Source organism: Chinchilla lanigera, unplaced genomic scaffold, assembly GCF_000276665.1.
Source record: "Chinchilla lanigera isolate Chin_1 unplaced genomic scaffold, ChiLan1.0 scaffold00121, whole genome shotgun sequence".
Lineage (NCBI taxonomy): Eukaryota > Metazoa > Chordata > Mammalia > Rodentia > Chinchillidae > Chinchilla > Chinchilla lanigera.
This window is the reverse complement of record NW_004955522.1, coordinates 3,382,124-3,409,566: the sequence shown is the minus strand read 5'-3', so window position 1 is coordinate 3,409,566 and position 27,443 is coordinate 3,382,124. Positions and strand designations below refer to the sequence as shown.

The 27,443-nt window shown below is 46.6% G+C and overlaps 1 protein-coding gene across 1 annotated transcript in view; it reads left to right on the top strand.

Annotated features, from left to right (window-relative positions):
- Nucleotides 1-6,025, top strand: part of Cdyl2 (chromodomain protein, Y-like 2) — a gene marked incomplete at its 5' end in the record, with an annotated part of 54,488 nt that extends 48,463 nt beyond the window's left edge. Inside the window, one exon of the mRNA XM_005409346.2 lies at nucleotides 355-6,025. Coding sequence (XP_005409403.2) covers nucleotides 355-513 — 159 coding nt within the window. The remainder of the gene's footprint in view (nucleotides 1-354) is intronic.
- Between the last annotated feature and the right edge of the window lie 21,418 nt (nucleotides 6,026-27,443).

Below are 27,443 nucleotides of genomic sequence, written 5' to 3'. Positions count from 1 at the left end.
TGCCACTGTGCAGACTAATCATGAAAATGAATCTATTCACGGCATCAGAAAGTTAAAGCAGTGCTTTGCGAACTTTTTGATGACACCCTCAGAAGATGGCACTGAGATTATTTCACTGTGGGTAAAAGACACGGTTCTGTGGTTAAGGTACCGTGGGCTCCCAGCGTTCCTGGGGCGGAGAACTCAACATTTTCCCCAGCTGGACTCCACCTGAGGTAATGCTGGAATATGGAACCTGTGGGCTAGGCTAAGGGAAGAAGTGACCCTGCACTGACATCACAAAGGGGCCCTTTGCCTCTGGACTGCGTGCATGGTCCCTGGGCTGCCTAACCAGGCCTGTGCATTTCCCTGCAGGTGTTAGAGGAGTCCAAATGCCTGGTGCGCAGCTTCCTGAAGTCGGTGCTGGAGGATGTGAACGAGAAGGAGTGCGTTATGCTCAAGCAGCTCTGGAGCTCCTCCAAAGGCCTGGACTCCCTGTTCAGCTATCTGCAGGACAAGATCTATGAAGTCTGAAGCCCGCGCAAGGACTCCTGACTGTACCTCTGCCTGTGTTCCGGCTGCCAGAGCCCAGCATCTGCCTGGCCAAGGAGTTCTTCCTGGTGTCTCTGTGCACCTAGGGTTGTGTCCATCTCCTTGTGTCCTTTGGTTGTTCCTCATTGGTTTGATTTTGTGTGATGGTGGGAAACACAGCACACCTGGCCTCCCCCATGTCCCACCCCACGGAGCTCTCGAGGGCTCTGCCTTCCCAGTGCTCTGCCAGGTCCTGCCGTCCTTCCCCATTTGCTGAAATGCACCATTGTGGTCCAGGAAGGGGAGACCACTCTCCCCCACCCTTCCGACTCAGGCTGTGTCTACACAGTGCCTCTGACTTGGAGATGAGGCCAGCATGGTTCGCTCTGGTTGATCTATCCTAGTGAATTCACAGACCCATGAGCGAGCGATAGTGTAGACCTGGCTTCCGTCTCCTCTCCGATGCAGTCTGTGTGACTATTAGGGCTTGGTCTTAAAATCCAACTGAGTGATTTACAAACCCAGATATTGTACATTTAGAAATGTTTTGTTAAATATATATTTTTAAAACAATGTAAGTGGAAATTCTGATAATTTATGTATACTATATGTAAAGCTAGTTTTGCAAAAAAGAGAAACCATGAACTACTAGGAAAACGTTTTCTTTTCTTTAATAGGATTTATTTTATTTATTTATTTCTGTTTATATATTATGATGTCTGTTGTTCACACAGATCTTATTTTCATACTGCCCTGGACCAAATACCGTTCAAGGTTCATGCTGTTTGGTGCATTCTAGCAATGAAGCATGTAGAAGTAAAACTCAGAGGGATGAGAACAAAAGGATTTCTGTGGATAAAGGAATAGCTCTGCATCAGACCCTCTTTGTGTAGCTGTGGTAACATAATACCAGTTCTTTAGTCTTGTCCGTAGGAAAAATCACGGAAGGAGTTTCTCTTCATTCTCTGTCTTTAAAGAGATAAAGGGCTCTCAGCTTAAATGGTCCCCAGACAGACCTAGTTCCTGCTCTTTGAATATCAGGAACAGGTGAGAACAGGCCTTACAACAGGCCCTACATGGTAGCCTATGGCCCACCGTGAGACTTTTCTTTGTGCAAATGACTGAACTTGGATTTCAGAGACCATTTTTTCCTGTGCATGTTGGCCGCCGGTTTTGGCTTTCCAGGGAAGTGGGGAAGGGTTCCCATCTGCTGAGCGGCCTCTACAGTCTGAGTCTTCTTGCCTCCAGAAGCTTGAATGACCCATCTTTAGAAGTGGCCCCCTGCCTTCTGTTCAGATTCTAGTCTGGGGCAGTTATTTTCAGTATCTACAGGAACGGTATCCAGATTCTCATTGGAAATGGAAGAGGATGTTTAGAAATTCATTTCAATCAACATCCACCTTTGTTTCTTGCTAAAAGGACCAGAAATGTCTTAGCTTTGGGAGTATCCTTAACTTCAAACCCTTGAATAGTTTGTGGATCTGTAATGACTAAGGTAGGGAGGTGAAACTGTCTCTGAGGTAGAACTCATGCTGTTACTTTGTAAGTTCAGGGTGTAACAGGAGGTGTTTTCCGACAGTGGTTTTGGCTGTTTGCATAAAGTCAGTTGAATAAGGGAGTTCCACAGTTAGGCAAAAGTTAGTGAAGTTTCTCTGCTACAGTGTGGACTGAACCACTGGATTTTTCACTTTCTGGACAGTTATTTTGACAGTATGTAAGTGAAATCCATGTAACTTATAGCAAATCTATCTGGAATGAAAAATGCCAGACCCATGGTTTGTTAAGGTTTACCCTAAGAGCATTCTCTAGGTAATGCTCTTTTTTTAAAAAATCTTGTACCCCAGTGCCCTCTCTCCACCTATAGGAAGCTTTTCTACTCTCTACCTTCCTTTTCTCCCCAACCCCAAGTCCCTGTCCTGTATCTCTCTCTCCCTAGAACCTGGGCAGGTCTTTGAGGAACTGTCATTGGGCTTGGCAGCCCATCCCCGAATTCCTTTGGGATTGGAAGAACAGCTATGGCTGGGAAGTTGAGAGTATGTCTCCTGAGTCCAGGACTCTTCTGCAAGTCTGTTCCTCTCCATCTACAGACTCCCCTCCCTTCTGCCCCTATCCTGATTATGCTTCAAACCGTGTCCTATAGTGGAGCCATCGGAGTGAGCAGCCCTCTCCCAGCGGTCTTTCTACAGAACTCTTGTTAAGATACTCATACCTCCTCAAAGTTTGGGAGTTCCAGCATAATGCAGATGTTATACCTATGTCTCTTCCGCCTCAGAAATAAGGTATAGAGGTAAAAGACATCACCATTCCTTGCTAAGAATAAAATTGTATAACTATGAGAAGGAAGCAGAGTATTTGAAATATTATTCTTATTTGGTATAGATGAAACTAGAAAATGGTCACTCAGAAGCATGAAATATATATTTTCCCCATATGAAGTTTAGTATGAGGATGGAAAAATAATAATTACGATACACTTTGAACAATGCAACTTTATCTCTGAATAGCCACATTTAAAAATAGCCTTGACTAAGTGCTGAATTGCATTTCCCATTATGAATGGCTAGTTTCAGAACCTTTAAAAAAACTTTTGAGAAGTTTGTAAAGTTTTTTTAATTTTGAATTTAGTCATATTCACGAGATTTTTCCAATCAAGTTTCTGTGGAAATTTTTTTAACAAAGAGAAACAAATAGAAACATCTGCAAATCTTCCTAAGTGGATATTTAAAATGCAGAATTGCTCCTCTTCTGTGTTTCTGTGTTCAGATACTTAGATTTGTTGTATATATTAGTCTAGACATTCACTAATATACACAGTATTTAAGACTCTAAATGAGATTTCTTAAGTATTTTATTTTATTCTCTGTAAATGGTTTTGTAAAATCTTTAAAAATCTACACTTTGCCTTTGTAGATACATCTTTGAGGGTTGTCTTGCATGTATATTTTTGTTGTAGATAAGTGTTGCTTAGTTCTTTCTGCAAATTTTGGTTGAAATGCTTATAGACTTTAATACAGTATATATTTTCAAAATATAAACTTTTATATTTCTGTGGTAAGTTAGGATATGCGTTTTAGGCAATCTTTTCCATTAATCTCACTTGTTCTTTCAAACAACTAAGCATACTGGTTTGGTGCCAATATTTTTATTTTGTTCTTTATGTTTTTAAAATCTACTGCTCTTCTATTGTTAGAGAGCAAGTTCACTTTGTTTTTCTAGAAGTAACTTGAGTTTGAAGTATCATTTGAAAATGTATTAAATTTGTGACTAAGCCTTACCATTAGGATCAGTAAACTTTCCAACCTTTGCAACTACGTATGTAGTTTAAGATCTCTGCATAAATTCTCACAGTGTCGCAGTTGATGGAGTTTGTGAACAGAGCCTTAAGCTTGTTGCAAAAATAATAATAAAAGGGTAATACGGGTTGTTTCCTCCATGTAAGCCATGTTGATAGGCTCAGTGTAGTCTGTCAATCGTGGCTAAATCTGAAGAGTTTGGTTGAGTTCTTGGCGGCAGGGACCAGATAGATACTTTGGTGATTGTCTTTGGCCGTAAGGTTGGCCCAAGGACAGGTGTTCTGGAGCCACTTTCATACTGTTCACCTGGTTTAGACGTGGTCATGGGAGGGCTCTGGTTCATCATTTATTCTAAACAAATGGCACTTCCTGCCCCTGCCCCTGGTTGTGGACTCCGGGTTCCGTGTGGATGGCCTGAGAAGTCCAGTGTGGCTGAGGTCAGTGCTCCTTGAGAACTGTTAACAAAGTTTACATACGAGTCGTACCGTGTAGACAATCTGAAGTCGGTTTTACATAATCAGCATTCCCATGTGTCTTCAGTGTCCCCTCAGTAACTCTGTGTGTCAAGCCATACTGATTTGGAGTTTCACAGGACTAAAGCAGACGGGATGCCAAACCTGCTCATCAACTGAGTCTGTCTCTCCAGCGCCATCTCAATGGAGAAAAGTCAATCATAGGGGTGATGAACAGGGAGGCTAGTGTGTTTGGGATCTAATAAAACCAGCTAGAATTTGGCCTTAATGTAAAAATAATTACAATTCCTTTTGCTTGGCCATAATCAAGTATTACCAATTTATCTTCCCTACTAACACCTGTGATCTAAGATTTTGAGTCCCTGGTTATGGTATGGCTGAAGTCCTTTGGTTCATCTTTGATAGGTGTCCCAAAGGTCGTCTTATCAACCACTAAGATGGAGATTGGCAAATTTGCTTCCTGTTTTTGTAATGTGTATGACAGTCAGAAAAGCCAGGATCTGGTATTAAGCTTCAGCTCTGATGTCTCTATGGCTTGACCTCACTTCACTGGCCCAACATCTGGCTGATGCCAGAGCTCATTAAGTTAACTTTGGGAAGTTCAGAAGGTGTAGAGTTTTCCGTCTAGTATTTAATTTGTCCCTGTGCTATTAGTCTCAGCTTGAAGTCATTTGCCGATGTCTGCATTGACAGGATTCTGAAAATATTGCCTTTCATAAAACCAAGGACCAAAGAATTCCATTATTCCAACAAAGCACGAGTTTTATAGATTTTAGGCACGTCCAGATGGAGAAATGCGAGCTTGATGGCACAGAGAGACCACTTAGTCCCCCGATCCTCAGGCTCCCCCTGGCTGGCCAGACACAGGGACTCATCACATTGAGAAGGCTCTGAAAGAGGAGTTTCTAAGGTTGAAACTTACTATCTCAGGTGGTGTTTCGCTATATAGTCCTCATTTTGATTCATATCATAAAAAGTGGCACTCTGGCGTTTCTCTGGGTTTATCTGATCAGTGTAGATGCCTCTGTTTGCGTATGAGTCTCTGATGTTAGTTTTGTAGCTGTGTCTATGCTGAGCAGCAGAGTCCTACAACTGCCAGATTTCTACCACTTCAGTTCTTTATCAACCCATTCCAGTTCTGGTTTGGCAGGGAGTGGGGATCTTCCTCAGTTCTCACACCAGGTGATGCACCATTCTCATTCATGAAGAAATCATTGATCCATTAATCAGTTGAGAAATGACAGATGTTGAAAAAGTGCTATTCTATTGGTAAGGCTTATTACCAAACTTCTTATAACAAAGCAGGCTACCAAAAACTTACCCAGCCCACCCTAAGAGTGTTTGGGTTGGGTCATGGGTGTAGCATACACACCAAAATCTACGAGACCTTTGCAAATTAGGCTACTTATTTTATTTTGCCAGATTATCATGGGAGAGTCTTTAACTAGTTCTGAACATTTGTAAGTATGAGTACTTCATAGAGATATAAAGCAGGTACAGCGGACCCATCCTCACCATGTTGTAAATATTTCCTGAAACTGGGTGCAGTCCCGAGGGATAATAACCTTCTGATTTATCAAATGCTGACTGTCTAGAGCAAATTGTACACTCTCTTTGTGAATGGTCCTGTAACGTGTATGAACACATTTCTGGGTGCCTTAGAAGTTGTATTTTTCATGTGTGCTAATATGCAGTATTTATACATTGTGAGAAGCTGCTTTGAATAAAAAGGTTGAAACTTCGTCTCCATTTGCGTGTGTTTCCCCCTTTTGCAGCCCGGATATAAAGTTCATGAATAAGTTCTATGGTTTCTAAACAGAGATGTTTTAGGCTACCCTGACAGCTGAGAGCTGAGATTTCTGGCTTGTGTCTGGTTTCCTGGAAGCCCAGGCACTGAGCTGACCTGAGGCTTCAGATATTCAGGAAGGCAGTCACAGAGCAGGGTAGGGATGCTGGTGCCACAGGACCTAACAAAGCTGTGCAGCGTCATTTTTTCAGTGGGCTAAACCAACATGTACCCTTCCCTGACATCATGTGTCTTTTATAATGAAGGCCTCTGGCTTCATTAGGGATGAACCTCCACAGAAGTTGATTTTGTGCATTCCATACTGCAGTGCATGGCTAAAGTACTTGTCCCTATGGATAAAGCCCTCACATATGTGATCTCATTGGTTATCTCATCACACCATGACTCTCAGGAGGGGCACACTGACGAGAATACCTGGCTTCCAGGGCCTGGCCACACATGCATTGTGGGGCTGCAGAAAGGAGAAAGAGGAAATCTCCCGGTTTTGTAGTAAGAGAATTTTGGGAAAAGGGACTTACATGAGATCATCTGTCCATCTGTCTATCTGTCCATGTGTGCCTCTCCATCCATCCATGCATCATCCGTGTATTTATGTGTCTGTGAATATATCCATCCATCCGTCCACCCACCCATCTGTGCATGTATCTGTGCACCCACCCACCCCAATCATCCTTCTACCCGTTCATTCCATCTTCCTTCTGTCTGGTAGCCATTGCTGGGCCCTCCCTCTGCCTTGGGAGCTTCATGGGTGCTGGGGTGCGTTACTCAGTCCCTGCCTAAAGGAGCTTGGAGTCTGGATTACTCTGTCCCTACCTAAAAGAGTTAGGGAGAAAGGTGGATCCTCAGCAGAGAGCTCCAGAGAGCTGTTCTCACAGTCATGCCCGCAGCACCCTTAGCGCCAAGAAGATGGTGTGACACTCATCATTCACAGCCCATCTCGTTTCCTTCAGTGTGTGTGGGCCAGACTGCGAGGGAGACCCGAGTTCTCCTCGTGGCCTTCCTTTTGCTTTCTGCTCTTGATGTCATCATGGCCATTATCATCGTTGTCATCATCCTTTCCAGTGCTGATTTGTCTCTGCTTCAAGGTCATGACTCCATCCTAGGTGGGTGGCCCAGGTCAACCTGGACAGTTCTTTACCTCTAGCTTCTCATGGTCCTTCCTGCAGATTGGATAAGGCCTTGTGCAGGCTCAGGATATAGCATCTGTAAGACAAATGCTGAATGTTTAAACTGTCCCTGCTTTGATGGGGCACTGTGCTGGAAGAGGAAAGTAGAAAACAGAGGAATGCGGTGAGACACCCATCTGGTCAGAAATGTCAACTATTAAATGAATACCAGTGTACCGGATAAGCAGTGACGGAGTGTATCACACAAGTGATTTCATCCTGCACTCAGGCTCCCTTTAGGTCCGTTTTTTGGGGGGAGGGCAGTCCTTCCCGATCCCAGATGAGGTCCTGGTGGATTTCAGGACCTTTTGGTCACTCATAGGCAGCACGTACTTCCTACCAGTCCTCAGCCATCGCCGGAGTGCAGTTAACAACCGTGATTGCCAACTCCGTTCGGTACTAAGTCTTCTCTCAACCTCACTTGCTCTGCTGCTTTTCGGTTGGACGGGAGAGCAGGAGAGATCTTTTGTGACTGGTGCTGTTGTCAGATGGGGCTTTCATTCTCCCGGCCTCATTGACGTTTCTGCCTCTCTCAGGGAATTTTTCGGGTTCCTTGGCAACTCCCTCTTTTGACTGTGGGCAGTCTACTGTCACGGCCAGACAAACTCTGTATAGTAACTGGCCTCTTAATCAGCCCCTGTGAATCTGGTGGTCCACTACTACCTCTCCCAGTTGGGGTGTCTGGGCCCCAGTGACCAGTGTACTGTGTCCCTCACATTTTAAGAGGTACATATAATGCCCCATTCACCCTCAGCTTGAGATGAAAGAGGAAGCTCTTCCTTACTTTCTGTGTGTGTCTGTCCTAGTAGGGAGCAGAGTTCTCTGCAGAGCTTTCTCACCCACTCTCAATACATGCTAGGTGCACACAGACTGCATCTAGAAATTGCACATGCCCGTGAGAGATGATTTCAGTGCATCGGTGGGCAGGCTTCAGGGGTTGTAATAAGGGCTTGAACTTCCACTGCAAGTGAGTTGGGAGCCCCAGGAAGGTGCAGAGAGGGGTGGCCTTGGTTAACTCCTGCTTTTGCAGCTTTTCTGCACAACAATAGACAAAGCCAAGGAGGGCAGAAGTAGGGACAGCGACGGGCCATGGGATTGTCCACCTGCACTGCCGCGGAGGCTGCAGTGAGGGATCAGGCAGTTGAGAGCTTGAGGAGAGGAGTCCTGAGTCTGAAGGGAAGGCAGACCAACATTTGGAGGTGGGCTGGTCTAGGAGTTGGGGAGAGGGAAGAAGGCATCTGGGGCGAGCGTGAGGTGTGGGCGTGGGCCTGAGTCATTGGAACCTGGAATTGCCCTCACCGAGGCAGGCAGGGTCCTGGGACTTGGGAGGATGGTAGGTCTGGGGGGCTGTCGAGAGTCCAGCTGAGAGCAGGTACCACGGGCACCAGATGTGCGGCCTTGTTCAGCCCTGAGGGTGACTTCTGAGCCTGCCTCTGGGATGTTCTGAATGAAAGCACCTTTATACACATATGTCTGTATGGATGTATATAGGTGGGGTTGTAGCAATACGACACTTATTTAAATACACAATACCATTGATACGTAAAATTAGATTATATATGCTATATGAGACTATATGCTGGCATATAGTCTTTTTCAATGATTAAATGAAATTCACCCATGAGATTTGTATTTAAATGAGTATATATATTTAGTTCAGTTGCTAACATCTAGTCACTATTTAATGGTTAAATGAGATTTTCATAGGTGTATATATATTCAATATTTCATATATGTAAAAATATAAATTCCATTATATGTCATTATTGGATATAGCTTTATAGCAGGCATTGGCACAGACACTGGCAGTGGTGTTGAACCTATGGCACACATGTGTGCAGCAGGCTGCTTGTTATCATTGAAAACTCTCAAAGGTTCACCATCATTGCAGTATTGAATGATGTAATGTGATTTATGTGTGTGTGTGTGTTATCTTTGAGGTTTTTATATAATATTTATACAAATATATGAAAGACGTGTTTAAATGAGATTCAATGCATATATACATAAAGTTTTATATGCAATATATCTAGAACTGTTTTGGAGGTCACTAGTGATTAAATGAGCTTTACATGTCTATGAGAGATTATGTATGTAACTCCCCAACTAATAGAGATTTCAGTTGCAAACTTTCACAGGTACAAATGGACTTCCCACTTGGTTTTTTTATGCTTTATATTGTATATTTGTGTCAAAGGTGTAAAAGACTCACTTTGTTGGGCTCCCAAATGAATCCAAACATTCTGCAGAACAGAACTCATTTGGAAGTTGAGGACTTACTCTACACACACACACACACACACACACACACACACAAACAAACACACTCACACACAGACGCACTTTTACCCCTATAGATTCCATAAAGCAGCCCCACTAGCTATCCAATCCTGAGGTTTTAGAGAAGTCTGCATTTGTCATCTGAACCACTTCTTAGAGGCACCAAGGTGGTGGCATTGGACCAGGGATGGCCCAGGAGCATTTCTGAGCAGGGCATGGAGCCAAGTACAGAATTTAGCATTCATGATCAACAGCCAGCCAAGAGCCAGAACCCAGGGACCCAGTGGCAGAATGGGCCACTCTCGGGAACTGCAGGCTGGAGAGTTGGAGGGGTACTGGACACTTGGGTGGAACAGCTGCCATCTTGCTCAAGGATTGGGAGGTGTCCTTTCTCTTGTTGCTGAGACAAAATACTTGATGCCCAGAATTAAGGAAGGAAAGGTGTATTTAGCTCATAGTTTGTGGAGGTTTCAGTCCATACTCCACTGGCTCCAAGGGAGAGTGGTACATGGCAGAGGGCAACAGTTCATGGTGGCAGAAAAAAGCAGAAGCAGCAAAAGCAAAAAGGAGGAGTGGAGAGGAGAGCAAGCCTCTTTCCCACCCTTGTATTGTATGCAAACTATCTGCCCCAGGGCAGATGTAGTTCTCGTACCCATAATTCCAGCATTGGACCATGGATCAATAAAAACTCTAGAAGCCCGCTCCATGACTGCATGAGGCTTTGAGGGGGACATCTAGACACAAATCATAACAGGAGGGGACTCCAGGATACCAGGTGAGCAGGAAGTTCCAGTGTGGGCGTGAATTAGTGATACATCCTCCTACAGACCTGCTAGTTTGCACAAGGTAGGAACAGAGCTGGACAGGTGGCCCAGAAGACCATATCAGGAACATGAGATTCCTAGGCTTTACTAGAAAAAGTATAGTTTAGAGTAAGACAACTTGTACTTTAGATTTTTAGGTACAGTGGCATATGCCTGTAATCCCAGCTACATGGGAGACTGAGGCAGGAGGATTTTAAGTTTGAGGCCAACCTGGAAAACACAGGCAGATCCTGTCTCAAAAAATAAAAACAAAACTCTAAGTGGTTTTGCTGAATGATATCACCTTAACTTTTCTAATCTGTACAATAGGAACAACCTGAGCCCCCCAAATGGAGCTGGTTTCTAGCAAATGTCCCCTAAGTAGTATTCCATGACATCCACTATCTTCTCTTTTCCATAAAAAGCAATGGAAACTGGCTGAAGAGTGGGGAAAGAAGGGAAGTGGCAACTGGGGAGGCAGACAGTCTCTGTGACTCTCACCTGGGACCGACATCCAAGCTGATGTAACTAAAGAGTATCAGGGGGCCCCACCCAGTCAGAGAAGCCCCCAGCCAGATGGTGACTTGTGGGTGCAACTTGATAGCCTCCTGGATTAAGGGCCTTAGAATGATCTGAGGCTGTAGGATGGCTGGGGTCCGTGCTTCAGCTGTGGCGTGCAGAGAGACTCTGACACACACACACCTTACTGCACACCTGTTCAGTGAGGTGGGGCAGGCTTGTCCTTCCATTGGCCTGCTGCTGTGGAACACGGAACCCTGGGCTCTGCTGTTACAGACGGCAATTGTGCTGTCTGGAGGTGACGGGGGACCTGGCAGGTTCTATCTTCGCGGCATGCATGGAGTCCCAGGGTGCCACCTGTGCGACATACTTGTTTACATTCTCACTTCCAAAGAGACACACAGGCCCCTCTCATAGCCATTGGAGCATAACAAGAAGTAACTGACAAAGGAGAAAATTCAGATGTTGTGGGCCATTTTGTGGAGGAACAGGGCTGTGGTTGGTGATTTTTTTTTTTAGAATGTTGTGGTTGTGTCTTTAAGATGGTATCTGCCCTTGGTCACATTTCCTGTTTGACTGTGGAGGCTTTCGGTCCCCTTTCTCCTCCATGTCTTGCATCCTTCATCATTTTATTGTCATAGTGACACTCCTGGTGCACCAAGAGGAGCATGGCTTTAGATCTGAGTTCAAATTGTACCTTCACGTATGTGGCGTGCTGTGATGACATAGCTCCTCTTGGCTTCAGATTCCTTATCTAGGTGTGGTTTTTTGTTTGTTTGTTTAAGGATTAAGGAATAACCTATTCAAACTATTAAATCATATGCACTTCCTTCATGTTCATTCATTATTAATAAGGCATATTCAAGTCCAATTTCCTTTTAATGTCCCAACTTACTATGAGAGGAAAAATGGGGTTCAGACAGGCCCAGGGATTTACCCGGGGATCCACAGTAGGTGCTAAGAGTAGAGTAGAAATTCTAATTTATTATTTTTTGTTGGTTTAAAAACTTTATTCTGAAATAATTTCAGATTTGCAGAAAACTTGCAAAGATAGCACATGCCCCCAAATCGCACAAACACTTTACCCAAATCTTCTTCTTCTTTTTTTTTTTTTTTTTCCAGTATTGGGAATCGAACTCACAAGCTTGAGCTTGCCAGGCAGGTGCTGTGTCACTGAGCTAAATCCCCAGCCCCTTTTACCCAAATCTTCTGAACATTAACATTTTTCATAAGCACAAAGAATGAGATGGGGGCTCCAGACATTTTACTTGAATCTCCTTTCACTTTGGCACATCAGGAAAGGAGAGCCAGGTGACAGGCCCTTGGGTCAGTGGCACAGCAGGCCCAAAGACATCCAAGTCCTTTTGGGGTTGGTGCTCTTTAGGGGACACTAGTGAATACTTTTTTTTGGTTTTGGTTTTTCTCCGGTACCGGGAACCGAACTCACGACCTTGCTCTGGCCAGGCAGGCGCTTTTGCCGCTGAGCTAAATCCCCAGCCCCGTGAATGTTTTTAATATAGGAACAGCTCAGAGGTGCTGGGGATACAGTGCTCACGTGGCTCCATTTCCTATCCAGATTTCTCCTGGGAGAGCAGGGTGCTCCTCTGAGCAGCAAGAGCCCAACATGGCCTGGGCCACTTTGGCTGGGTGTGTAGACAAAGCATACATCCTGCTCCTGGGTTGAGGGCACCCCCGTGGTGGAGAGGTCTGCAGTACTTTGGCTGCTCTGCATGAATGAAGGGAGGAGAGGGAGCAAGGGTAGGAGAGAGAGAGGAGCAGGGGTGGTGGAAGGGAAGGAAAGGAAGAACAGGAGGAGGAGGAAAGAGGAAGAGGAAAGAAAGGAAGAACAGGAAGAGGCGAAAGAGGAGGGAGAGGAGAGAGATGGAAGGAAAAGGAGGAAGAGAAGGAGGAGTAATCCTTGGCAAACAAGTAGACAAGAGGTCCCAGGGTATTCTGTAGTTATGCTGAACAAAGAGCTCAATGTGGATTAATCAGTCCTGAGACCCCTTTTCTCTCCCTTCCTGTTTCTCAGTTGAAGAACTGAGAGAAGTTAGGTTTCTCCAAATCCTCAGGAAAATCTACATCGCCATCAATAGCAACAACAGCAACTGTTCCTCAGTACAGTTATTATTAACACTAGGCACACCAGCACTACCATTGTTGCCTGTCTATTATAGGTCAGGGCCTTTAATCAGTGTCTCATCTGTGCTACATCACAAATCTTCACAAGGAATCCAAGAGTCAGGTACTGCTGTCCCCAAGACTTCTTGGTACCAAGAAGTCAGATAGCTAGAAAATGGGAGAATCACACTTTGGGCCCTGGTCTGGGTTCTGAGCATATACTTGTTCTGTAGTTACCACATTTAGCTTCACCAAAAAGGGGACAACCAAGTGTCAATGCCTTGTTATGGGCTGACACATCACCTAGAAATTACCTTTCTAAATATTATCCAACCTGGATATGATTGTGCTTCTAAACTGAACTTCTAATGTCCAGGAAATAGAGATAGAGAGCTATCTAACCAGGCTCCACTGATGCAATTAGTCAAATCTAGAGTGTGGAAAATCATACAACAAAGTACTTTGGCATTTGGTTCTTTCACCAAAGGAATTAACAAAGATAAAGTATCAGTGAGATGAAGGAACCTAGGACACAGAGCTACCAATTACCATCTGTAGACTACTTCAGATCTTGATTTGAAAAAATAATCATGTATGTGTGTGACAATCTGAAATACTGGAACACTCGATGTTCCATGATAATAAGAATTTATTGTCAATTTTTAGGTAAGATGATACTGTGTCTTCTTTTAGAGTCTTTATATTTAAAATTATATGATTAAGTATGTATAAGTGACTGACAACTCCAAAGACTTTTGTATACAACATGCGATATCTACTGATGTTTAACATATTAGAAATTAAATTGAAAACTTAAAAAATTATACATTCATTTAGATATAACAATAATAAACCCACTATATAGTAACACGAATAACAGCATTTTTATGAAAAATAACTATATTTTCTAAGATACAAATAGTGAGAAGAGTGACATTCTTCTGTCTGTTTTTAAATAACTTTAATATTTGGCTTAATAGATTTTATGTCTGCTTCTGTGTTCAAGCTGTGGTGATATCTCACATTATGTAGTTTCTGGAATGTTTCACCAGACACTCATGAGAAGATGAAAGTGAAAAAAGCAAATAGTTCAGCATTATTAATATGACAATAGCCCAACTTCACAGGTCCCTGGAAGGGTCTTAGGGACTGCAGCGGTACTGGGACCACACTTTGAGAATTGCTGCTGCACAGCACCACCGTCATCAAAGAGAAGAAAGAGGATGGGGTAAATCACATCCCTCTTGGGGTTGTCCTGGTTAGTGCCAGAATCCTAGAGTGTGGCTAGGTAGCAATAGTGTGGAGACCATGCCTTTGAACTCAAAGGAGAGCATCTCACAGACCTGGAGCTTCTGGTCCAAGGTTTATTCACAAAGAGTAACGAGATGAGGTGCTGGAGGAAAGCTGACGATGACAGACAAAGCATAAAATGTCTCAAAATAACGCAGTTGCTAAGTACATTACTGATCATGTTTCCCCCATTGTTAAAGATGAAGTAAGAGAATCCCAGAGGAGTGACTTTCAAAGGGGGCATACAGGCAAGAGGTGAGGGGAACTTTTCTGAGTGAGTGCATTGGCCCCGTATGTTTATGGCCTCTGGTCCTTTCTTCCTTGATGCAAATGCTCATCATATCACAGACTTTCAAGCCTTAGCTTTAGCAGGACCCAGCTGAGGGGCTTTTCTATGGCATTCCCTGTAGGCAATTTTGAAAAATACCCATAAATAACTCCATGCCAGGAAAGGAAACACTGAAACCAGCCTGATTAAAACCGAAACTCCAGATGTCACCAAATTTCCAAACACGTGTCATTTCACGGTGAGTAACAGGCAGTAGCCAGGGTGCTGACTCAACAGGCTGAGAGCCCAGCCGCCCGGGTTGCTTCCCACAAGAACCTTTCATCTGCCTACTGCCACCCTGGCACCTCTGTGTCGGGCCTTCTCGGGCTCAGGCTGTCTTCATAGTTGACCACGTTGGTCCATGCATAGGGTTGTTTCTGTATTTGAACGTGGGCTGGCTGAAGCGCACAGGGCTTTGGTGTTCCTAGCTGGCTGGGATATGGAATTGAAAGGCTGAAGTCATAGGTCTGATCTCAGCTGAATTCTTTACCTTCCTGTCGTTAACACATCAGAAATTAACTTGAGAAATGAAAGCATCGCACGGGGGATTAAGAGAGGGAGGGGAGGAGAAGTAAAAATGATCAGATGTGATATGTATATATGCTAACTCCCCCAAATAAATGTATTTATTATGCATTTCAAACATTTACTGACACAAATTTTTAAGGAAAACTAGGTTTCCACCTGCACAAAAGGAAAGAATAAAAGGAAGGAAGGAAGAGAAAGAAAGGCAAAGAAAGAAGGAAGGAAGGAAAAAGAAATGAAAGCATCATAGACTTTTTTTGGTACCAGGAATCGAATTCAGCACCTTGTGCTTGCCAGGCAGGAGCTGTGCGGCTGAGCTACAACCTTGGCCCCACCTCATACACTTTTGCTCTTTCCTTTGCAAGCCCACATCCAATTAGTGACTAAGTCCTGGGAAACCTGCCTTCTCTGCCTTGCTCTTTTCTGATTTCTCTTCTCATCCCCACCACAATGTGTTCTTTTATTTTCTCTGTGATCCTACCCTCCAGGCTAATCTAGCATTTGCTAAGTTTACATTTTTTATTTTTGCCATATTTCTCCCATCTATTTTACTCAATTCTGTAGAATATATATTTGTTTACACTGCCTCTATTTATTATTGCACCTTTGTGTAAAGATCTATAAAATATATACACACATTTTTAAAAACTTTAGCTGCTGTAATAAACCTGAGCATACCATGAAGTACTTTCAAGCATCTCCGCTGGTACAGGTATCACTGTGTGAAATTCTAAACACATTCTTTCCTCTGCAGCAGGAGTGGTGTTTTGAAAATGCACATTTGGAAGCTGTACTCCCTGCATTAAAATCCTTGAAAGAAGTTGCACCAGAGCCAGCTTAGGCACCTTCCTGAGTCTGAGCGCTAGCCCTTCGTTCTGGCTGGGGCAGCCTTAGCAATATCTTGTATTGCTGCCCCAGTTTTTAAACCAGGATCTTGCTTCCTCCTTGACTGCTGATGGGCACCTTCTGATGGCACCCCGCTTGCCTGGAGCCTGCATGGCCCTCCTCTTGCCTGGTAGCTTCCCTGATGGCCACCAAGTTGTGGTGACTGCAGGACCTGCCTTACAACTGCGCCTACCAGCTGCCTAGAGTCGGAGAGCAGGAAATGACAATCTCACCCCTCTGGATGAATGTTGGTCAGTAACTTACAGCAGCCAGGTATAAAGTCCCCTGTCTTCCCTCTTCGATGAAAGTCTCAGAGATGCAGTCCCTCACCCACCCTCGAAGGGGCTGCCTGGAGATGCCAAGTCCTCTTCCTTGTTACAGGTCACTGTGGCCAGCTGGGCAATGACTCCCTTCTCTCTGGTCCCCTCCCTTCCCTGAATAGGACTGATCTTTCTTGTCTCTTCCCCCTGAAAATTCTCTGGTAACAGCCTCACCCAGATGATTCCTTCATGGTACTAGTTACTCTTCCCTGGAGTGCAGGTCCCACAAGTCCCTTATTGCACCCATTTGTTCATGATGCTTATGTACCTGCCCCCCACCACTCCCCTGTGTGTTGCTCGAGGGTAGGGCTATGTCGTGTACATCACTGAGTTCCCATGGCTACCCCAGGGCCACCCAGGGGTGCACAGCAGAACCCAGGAAATATTTGATAAATGCACGAATGCATGAATGAAATTTCATCTAAATTATTGACCATCTGTTTATTGAACAGTCATCATGAGCTGAAAGGGATTCCCCACACTTACAATGTACAACCTTTCCCATGAAAGACAGAGGGAGGCCACGCCTGAGTCATTACAAGACCATCCCAGGACTAAAAAGACAGCTAAAATGTTTGGGTTCCATTTCGCTGGTCTGTAGCTTGTTCTGAGTACAAGCCCCAGCTGGGTCCTGCAAACCACTGAGTTTATCAGGAGTAAGACAAGCCTGGACAAATCTAGAGGAGGGTGCCTGGCCTCCTGAGGGTTACTAACTGAGTCTCCGAGGAAAGGAGCATTCCTAGAGACTGACTCCAAGCTAAGGTGCTTGGTCCCAGAACAGAGTCAGTGTCTGAGGAACATGCGCGCTCACTGAACTCCCCGAGGGCCAGGTAGCTACAGTCAAATCTGAGCGAAAAAATCAAACAGCTGTTTCATAGGAACATGGTGTGGCATTAAGACTGCAGGATGAGGTGTTTTGTAACCAGGGAAACAGGATGCAGTGCATGGGGACAGGTGCTTCCTCAGTTGGGGGGCTGTTGGGCAGAGAATGGCAGCCACCTGGAGGACACAGGGCCGGCCATGGGCTGTGGCCATAACTGCCAACCCTCTCACAGGGAGAAGGTGCTAGAGCAGGCAGGCAGGGATACATGGCAGGCTCCATGGAATACACAGCAGAGGCACATCCACGAGCCCTGCGGCATGTTCCCCTGGGACTCAACTAAGCCCACTGGGGCAGATATAAGAGAAAGTCACAGAATGAAATCGTGAGTGTTGGTGCTGCTGTTTTATAGTTTTTATTGTTGGGTTCAATAAACCTCAGTCCTGATACCCAAAAAAATTAATAGCTAAGTTATACAAAATGATAATTCATGTAAACTCTTCCCTCAGTGCCTGTACATAGCAAGTGCTTAACAGTGTTTTTCTAATATTACTGCATTTATAATTATTATGAAGATGGTGGTACTTGTAAGAGTGTGAGGGCTTTCTAAGTGGACACGATGCTACTCAGTTGCATGTGGGTGTTTATAACTGGGTAGCCTAGAAACCAGTGAGATCCATTCCTGAATTCTGGAGGTTGGGAGGTTCAAAGTCGCAGTGATGTGGGCTGATTTGGTATCTGACGAAGGCCCACCTGGCAGGCAGATGATGTCTTCTCTCTGTGTTGTCACAGGGTAGAAGGGACAAGGAAGGTTTCTGGGCCCTTAAGAAGACCACTAATCCCACTCATGGAGATCACCTTCATGACCTAATCACTTCCCCAAACCCTGCTTCCTAATGCCATCACCTCGTGATTAGGCTGCCACGTATGAACTTTAGGGGAACACGAACCTTCAGACCATAGAATTGAGGTCAGGTAGAGAGAAATGCCTTTGGGCCACAATGGCCATGACTCCCGCTTTTCCCCTAAACTTCTGAAAAGGCCCGACAGCACAAGGGCAATATTTAAATCAGCACGCCGAACTTACTGAAAGAGAAAGAGAGAATCAGTACAGGGAGTTTCCAATTCTAGTCCCACCCTGGCTCATCTTGCAGGGGCTGGGTCTGGCACCCAGTCCTTGGGAACCCTGGGTTTGGCACCTCCACCTTGCCACTGTACTTCATCCTCATGAGATTTTTCTGAGGTGTGACTTCCTCCTGGAAGAGATAGGGAGGCTGAGGCTCAGGGGCCTGGAGCTTCCCTTGGAAGAGATGGTGAGATGATGCTTCACCAGGTAAAGACCCATGTCTGAGGTTCTTCTCACCTTACAGATGAAGTAAAGACATTGCCAAAGACCTAAGGCTGTTTAGAGCCAGCAGTAGTGCCAACATTTGAGCCTCAAGCCGTTGATATCCCTTGGTGATGTCTAAGGTGGGAGAGAGGCCCTGGCGTGTGATGGGGACAAACATGGGGACGAAGCAGAGTTGGATCTGGCTCCATCTGTGTCCTTGCCTCTCAGATGAGTGCTGTGGCTCAGCCACTGAGAGAGACGCCTGCCAGGTGAGCTGGAGAACTGGTTTGGCCGAATGTGCTAAATTTAGAAGAACTTGGACTCACCCTCCCTGGCTTTTGACTGGGGCCCAAAGTCTGAGCATGTTGGTGTTTTTCTCTTTGGTCTCCCTGCGGGCAGGAAAGCTGCTGGCCTCTCGGGTTCCCGAGGACTCAGGCACTGGCGCCAGGTCTATAAATACCCTCTCGGTGCCCTGGTGGCCCCCACCTCAGCTGATCAGCAGCAATTTCAGGGCTTCTTGTGCAATATCTGCAGTGGAAGTCACGCTGGTGATAGTGAAGGGTGGCGTGTCTCCCTCAGCCTGGTGGTGGTGGGGGGCTGTGATGTTCAGTAGTGATGCTGAACAAAGATCCCAGTGTGGATTAATCAATCCTGAGACCCCAGTTTGCCAACTTTGTATTTCTCAGTTGAGGAACTGAAAGAGGTTAGATCTCCCCAAATCCTCAATAAAATCCACATTACCACCACCAATAGCAACAACAGCAGTTATTCCTTGTGGAGGACCACCCAGGTGACTCTCCTTAAAAGAGGAGCAATTGCCTCCATTTTGGCTGAGCTTGACCCTATTTTCTGTACTGATAGGTACTGAGCTGGCTAGGACTTTTCCTTACAACTTCAATTGACTTTAAGCAGTGCATATTGGTCTAGCTGAGGTGCTGATGTTAATCTTTGGAGACTGCAGGCTTGTTTCCTTGAGCTCCATTGTTCCCATGAATGAGGCAGGATGTGTGAGCCAATGCTCCATGCTGTCATCTGGGATCAAGCCTCGGGAATAGAGGCTACGACTTCCTGGAGCTTCAGAGATTACACATCAGAGCTGAAGCACAGACCCCAAAATATTAGATACTATCTCAACTGAGTTATGCACATTACTCTTTCTGCATATCCTTCTTGCTGCATATGGCGGAGGTGATCTCAGGCCTCCTACCTGGCCCAGCTCATGGCACTTACATATTTCCCACCACTCTCACAGTCACTCATCCTCAACCCACTCCATTCTTCACAAATGAATAAAATCTGGGTTCAGTCCTGGGTCGAGGCCTTTGTTCTGGATAGCCATTGTCATGGCTGGACCTAGGACCCCTTGACTCCCCATAACTACACATATGCCTCAGTGTCTTTATTCTCACTGTGGGTTGCACTGGAAGTGGTAGATTGGAATTCACTCCCTAGAATTCCAATAACTCTTCATGGGATTACAAATACAAACTTCCTGGGCCGTGAGGAGGACTGGGAAGGTCTCTCTATAATTCCCCATATGGTTGTCATTGACACTGGGCAATCCAGCACTACCTTCCTTCCTCAGGGTGGCCTTATCTGGCTGCCCCATCAAAAGCCACATGGGGAAATGGCAGCCTTCTTAGTCCCTGCCAGGTAAAAGAGCTTGGTGATTAGCTCTGCAGGCCATCAAAGAGGGGGATGCCAGAGAAAAGGTCATGGGGGAGCATTTCTTGAGTGCTGACTGTGCCAGGCTGTGTTGGCTGATGATGTGGACCCATAGTGGGTGTTCCCTGGGCACCACCGCCGCGTGATGATTTTACATGGACTCTTTGGTTTACTGACCCATGTGGTTCTATGGAACTGGTGCAATAACTGAAATGGTCCTAATTTATGGGCAGGCGCCCGAGTCTTCCTACAGTCAAGTAACTTGTCCATCCTAGTTGCGTAGCAGGTACCAACATGTCCTCTCTTCCCACCAGACCACTTTGAGAGCACTTGTGGTCTCTAACTCAGAGCACACTAGGTAATTAAGCAATTTTCAAAGTTTTAAAGTCATGGTGATTGGGGTTCAAATCATAGCACTCGCACCTGCTCTGAGAAGGTGGCCAAGTCCTATCCACTGAGCTCAGCTTCAGGATTCTTATCTGTCAAGTAAGAATGAGAATAGAGTCAGTGTGAGACTAAGTAAGACATTGCCATGGAAAATGGTTTGCTCGGATTAAATACTAGTGAAGAATAATAATGCAAGCTAGCATTTATTCAATTCTTACTTCATGCCTGCTTATGGGTGCACATTGCAGATTTTATTGAATACTGTCAGCCACCTGCTTTTATTAACCTTACTTGTCAGAAGAGAAGTCTGACAGTCAATGACTCAGTGACTTGCTCATGGTCTCATAGTGAGTGGTAGAATGTGGATTTGAATACAGAGAGCAACTTCAAGGGCTTATTCTTGTTTCATTTACACTGCCTTTATCATCAATGTCACTGTCACCACCATCATAATGTCATGACTGTTGCTATTCTTTAACTTCTGCTGTGAGCCTAGGACCTCCTCTGGGGTAGAGATGGTGTCCACATCAAGCTTGGCTTGGCACATTGTCAGGTCAGCATGTGTCAGTGGATTGGTTGGATGACCTGCAACTACCTGGAAACATGAATGGAGGGCTTCTTCATGAACTCAGCTCATCCCAGAGGCTATTTCCCCCTTTCATTCAGAGAGAGCAAGGGCTGGTGGATCTTAAACCTGAAATTTCTGTGGAAGGAATCTCTGAGAAGGATGGGGTGGGCAAAAACCTCTGAAACTAAGTGTGGCAGATTGTCAACTGATGGTCAACTTGTAACATCCAGCTGAACTGAACCAGCATGGTGCTGGGTGTGGGAGGCCCACCTGAGGACTGTTGCCAGCAACATAACAGGCAGACCTGGAGAAGAAACTGAGGCTGTTGGGAACTGAGAGAGGCTGTTGGGAGCTGGTAGAAGCAGTTGGGAGCTGTTAGAAGTTGTAAGGAGCTGTTAGTTCTCTTGGAGGAGCTTGTCATACTGTTTTTCCTGATGAACCTGGCTGTTCTCCTTGTCAAAGGAGCTTGGGACCTTATTGTCACTGAGAACAGCTTCAGTTCGCTTTGGGGAGCTCTGATCCTCACTTTGAGCAGCGCTTCCTGGCTCCAGAGGGGAAGAGGGTACACTGCCAGTCTCCTGGAGAAGCTTGTCGCGTTGGCTTTCCTGATGGGAACTCAGCTTTCCTCATCATCAGAGGAGCTCGGGGACCTCACTGTTGCTGAGGATGGCTGTGGGACTTTTTAGAGGAGCTCTGATTTTTACTTTGAACATTGCTTCCTGGCTCAGTCTGCTAGCACAGATCCTTTGTCTTGCTTGCACAGACTTTCTAGCTTCCACCACTGACCTTTGGGCCTTCCCAGCACAAATCTGTGAACCAGGCCTGCATGAGATGTTGTCATGGGTTCTAGGCCTCCAGTTGGACTTGTGGAAGGCATTGCTATGGGCTGTAGGTCTTCAGCTGGACTCATGCAGGACATTATCATGGGATCTAGGCCCTTGGCTGGATTCTTTGGTCTTTAGTGTGTGGACAGATTTCCTGCACTCTCTTTTTGTATATGATTCTTTGGTGACTATTATAAATAATCTTATTATTAAGTGTCCTGTATTGTATTGTTCCCTTTGCAAAACCCCAAACCACAACACTGAGGGTTTTACATTTTATCTGCTCTGTCCAATATGGAAGCCCCTGGCCACATGTGACTATTTAACTTAAATTTCCAATTGCTTTCAATGAAATAAACTCAGAAAATTTGCTCTGAATTTGTGTGCACCATGACTTGTGCCTACTGGCTACTGTACTGGACAGCATCGATATAGAACGTTCACACCATCAAAACGTCCTATGTAATAGGAATGTTCCATCTAGACGCTCCTGGTGATCTGTCTCTTTGTGCTCATGAACACACTCAGTGTTTTCAGACCAGGAGGCTGGGCTGGGGCTTGGGCTGTCTGTTCACTGTGGTCAGCAGTCAGTGAAGTGAGGGAGAGAGGAGGCAGAGGGAAGCTCCTAGCGGCCCCTGTCTTAACTGAGGGGAAGTGCTAAAGACACATGAATTGGCGTCAGGGCTCATTTCCCAGATGTACACCTGTGGGCAAATTAATGAACCTCCCTGGGCCTCAGCTTCCCCATCTGTGGGAATGGTACACTATGACTTCACAGGAATTTCTGGGACAGTCAGACGAGCTGTATGAAAAGTACTTGGAAGGAGCAGGCGGTGAAGATAGGTTGTCTTCCCTTCCTGGAAGGTTGTGTGTGTGTGTGTGTATGTGATCCCTCCCTGCATCTTCCCATCCACCCTCTCTTACAGACCCATCTTAGTCCTTTTTGGAACTTTGCTTTTCCAGGCTGGGTTGTTTCAATAAGAAAGAGAATCCTGGGCCTTTGCCTGTAAATAAGCGACAGTGCTGTGCGGATGCCAGGTAGGGGCACTGGATGCAAAGCTTCGCATCCTCTCCCCGTTGCCTCCCCTCCACCTTCAGTTCCGTTCCTTTGGCCCACACTGTCTCACTGCCTTAGTGAAAACCTGCACCTCTGTGGCTCTGAATATCAAGCTCAGCAGAAGCAATTGCAGCTATAGCTACAGTTTGTTGAGATCCAGTTGTGTTAGACCCTACTTGAAGGTGCCGACATACGGTATCATATCTATTCTCTGGTGGGACACACTATTGGGCCATTTTACAGATGAAAAATTGAGGCCCTTAGAGTTTCACTAGTACGGTCAAGGTTTTGTGGCAGAGTAGGGAATTGAACTCAGATCTGCAGGAAACCAAAGGTTATGTTTTCCCTACCATTCACATTTCCCACTGGGTCCAGAGATGATATATGGGGCTTGACAGATGTGGGTGACAGTCTGGCTGGGGCAAAGCTCAAGCTCTGGCATAGTGCAGCTTGCAAATCAGCTCTGTTGACCTGCAGGGTACTTAAAAACTGGGGGGTCTGGGTTTCCCAGGTTTCTCCTTGAGTCTCTGCTGCAGCCCTACTGTTGCTCTGGGATGGATGACTCTGTGTGACAGCGCTGTCTGGGGCACCGCAGGATGGTGAGCCGCATCCTTGACTACAACCCTCCAAATGCCAGTTGGAGCAACCCAAATGTCCCCATGCACTGCCTGGTCGGTAAAATTGCCCCCGTGAGAACTCATCCACGCACGCACGCACGCATGCACGCATGTACTGAAACGGATGCACGTGCTCTGCTGTTCTGCCCCGGGCGCCCCTTCCTGAAGCAGCAGACAAAGGCTGCCTGTGTGGGCGGGGGCTGCCACCTGCCCAGGGTGGCCGGTACTGGCGTCTTCTGAGGATTGGCACCCAGCTTGTCATTTCAGCAGGCAATTATGTGAACAGAAGTGATGTAATTGGCTGAGGATCGGGTTTCCTCTGGGGGTCATTTCTTTCAAGACTCCTGTTGCTGTTTATTTATACTCTTCCCAATAAAAAGCGTGCGCGCAGCTGCGGGGAGTATTAATGGTGGAGGGTTGCTCCAGACGGCGCCCGGGGCGGCGCCTGAAATCCACCCTCCAGAGGCTCCCCTACCACTGATCTGCCTGGCAGGGTCCTGGGGGCTGAGGTGACACACGTGTGTGTGTGTGTGTGTGTGCGTGTGTGTTTGTGTGTGTGCACGTGTGCATATGCGAGTGTGTGCGTTCACACACGCTCCAGAAGTGGGCATTTGTTGTCACTCTGTTTGTCTTGGAGTCAGAACTCTAAGAGAAGTTCCTGTCCACGTGTACAGGCAGCAAACCACTCTCTGCCAGCTCGAACTTTTCCTGCACCCCGTCCCAGGCCCCTGTGGCTTCCAACTTGACACCTGGGGCTACTGATACCCAAGGCATCACAGGAGCTCTTCCCAGGGGAGAGCCAATGAAGGTAATGTGGATGCCGCAATGTATTACAACTCTGCTGTTGACATGGGACTAACTTTCTGGTGAGGATAATATTTAAAAAATGGCCATTATTGAGCACTGACTGTGTGCCAGCCACTACACCCCTCACTAATTCACTCATCCACTCATTCATTCATCCATTCATGTGCATCAGTCCGGAGGCTGCTACCGCCCAGCCCTCATCACTGTGCTGGAGCCATGAGAAATAATTAGGCAGCTCCCAAGGAGCAGACAATTTGGGGGACACAAAGGGGAGAGAAAAACAACCTCCCCACCACCTGCCGTCTGCACAATCTCGTAAGGGAAAAAAATGCACAAGATAACTGCAGTTGGAGACAAATGTTAAGAAGAGGGTAAAGGAGGGGATATGATCAGATCTGCGGAGGGGACAGCAGCTTCCCTAACTCAAGGGGACATCAGAGGAGCACTCTAGGTCGAGTCCTTCGGGGCAAAATGACAAGTGTCCCTGAAAGAGGAGCTGCACAGTAAACACCTGGAGGTGGGAACATGCTGAGCTGCTTGAACAGAATGTCACCTTGGGTGGCCAAAGCCCTTAGGAGAAGGAAGGGCGTGCCCTGCGAGGATGGTATGCCCAGAGAGGCCGGAAGGGCCCGGGAAGAGTCGAAGGGCCTTTCAGACCACAGTGGTGCATTGACATTTTATTCTAAGGACAATGGAAGCCATTGGAAGGTTCTATGCTCCATAGTGATGTGATCAGATGGAAGCCTTTATGTGGCCCTTGTGGCAGCAGCACAAAAAATGGATAAGGGGCCCAGAGGGGACCTGGTGAGGTCAGTTCAGAGGTGGAGGCAGGGAGTGGCTTTCCTATCGCTGCTGTGAAAAGCCTGCCACAAACGTTGTGTTGCTTCAAAACACACAAATTTACCATCCTGTAGTTTTGTGGATCGTAAGTCTGAAATGGATCTCACTGGGCTAAAATCAAGACAGGACCATGTTCCTTCCAGAAGCTCTGGGAAGGATCTGCTCCCTGCCCTTTCCAACTGCTGGGAAGCCTGTGTTTGCTGGCTGTGGCCCCGCTCAACTTGAGGAATAAACTCAGGCCCAGGGTGTTCTGGGAGGCAGGGCCCACCTTGCTCCTCCTACCACGACACAGCCCAGCCAGAGTGCTCTTATTCTCCATTCTGCCTTAAAACAACCTGAGAAGCTTCCAAAAGTGGAGATGGCAAAGCTACAACCAGAGCAGCAGCAGGTGAATCCAGGCAGAGTCAGGCTTCTGTGCCTTTCAAAATATCTAGCTGATCTGATGCCTGCTGAGCCTGAGCAGTGCTGGCCTCGGGGTCCAGAGAGTCACCCCAGTAGATGCATAGATGGAAAAGTGCAACCCTGACAAATGCCGGGGGGGGGGTAGGAAGTGGAGCTCAGAGGGGATGGGAGCGGGACTTGGCCAGAGATGCCTAGGAAGTCTCCCCCAGCAAGTGGCCTCTGAGTTGAGCGCTGAAGGACTGAGGAGTAAACCAGAAAAAAAATCACGTACGAAGGTCTCATGGCTGGAGAGAGGCCCGGGAACTCGAGGACAAGGCCATCAGAAGGAACTGGAGTGGGGGGAGCCAGGAGAGCTGGTTGGGGGCAGGGTGGGGGGAGAGTGGGGTGAGATTCAGTGGAAGGTGGCAGGACAGGTGGATCGGGGAGAAATGGGCAGCAGCCAGACCATTCAGGCTTTGTTGGCTTTGTCTGGCTTTGTCTTTATCCTGAGATCAAAGAAAAGAGTGAGGAGCAGGGAACAAGGACTGGCGTGTATACACTCGCACGCGTGCTGCAGGCTGCAGGTGGGATGTGTGTGCACGACCATAGGGGTGCTTCAGAGAGGCCAGCTGGAAAGCCACCATGTGGTCCAGAAGACAGGGCAGGAGCTGGACTCACAGTGCTGGGGATTAAGAAAGGTGGCCTGATGTCAGTGGCTGAAATCACTTGGCTGAGTTCAAACACCAGCAAATTCAAACCCCGTGCAATTTGTCTTGTGAAGCCCATGTGTAAAGTCATCAAACTCTAAGGGCAGCTACCTCCCTTCTGCAATGTGCTGTTATTTTGTGGATTACAATCAACCAGAATTCGCCAGAAGAGGAAAAAAGGGAGGAAGGGAGGAGGGAAGAAGGGAAGGAAGGGGAGGGGAGAGAGGGAAAGGGAAAGGAAAGAAGGAGGGAAAGAAAGAATGAAGGAAGGGAAGAAAAGAAGGCCTAAGATCACAGTGTACTGCAGACAAAGGTGAGGGTGCTTGGGGAAGGTGAGTTTTGCATGCGTATCAATAGCTGCACCACACTGTGGTCTAAATCTCACTCTGTGCCTGGTTGTAGTGGCTCTTGTGTTCAGCCTTGGTCCCCTTCCACCTGATGACTGAGTCCTTTATAATAAGTCACACAGTGTCATGCCCCCCATTCTGCTGTGCCCTCGAAGTTTCTGGTAATGCAGCACTGTGCATTTGGGGGAGGGTTGGCAGAGAGGCTGTGACTGCAGCTGGCATGGCTGGGTGAAGGGGAGGCCTTGTGAGTCTGCAAATAAGGCAGAACCCTTCCTGGCATGACCCCGCACCCCTGACAGCCACGGCTGCCCCAGGTCCTATGCCAGCCCCTGGTGATGAGTCAGGCCGTGCATAACCCCACATTATCCCCCATTCCTGCTGCATGCAGGGGCAAAGCTACAGCACCGAGAGGCCTTTAATTTCTTTGACGCACCCTCACTAGTGAGGTACCTGCGAAAGGGCACACATAGCCCTCTGGGGAGGAGCCAGGAGACCAAGAGAATAAGACAACAAGCAGCGTTTGGGTCCCTCCCTCACCATCCTACTCTGTGCCTGAGTGCTGAGAACCCACAGCCTGGCCCAGCCGTGGTGAGGTATACTAATCAGCTTTCTCATGTGGTGACAAAATGCCAGAGAAAAATCAACTGGAAGGGTTATTATGGCTCATGGCTGTAGAGATTTCAGTCTATAGTTACTTGGCCCTGTTGCTTTTGGGCTAGTAGCAGCACAATACATTATGGCAGAGTCATGTGGTAGAGCACAGCTGCTCATCT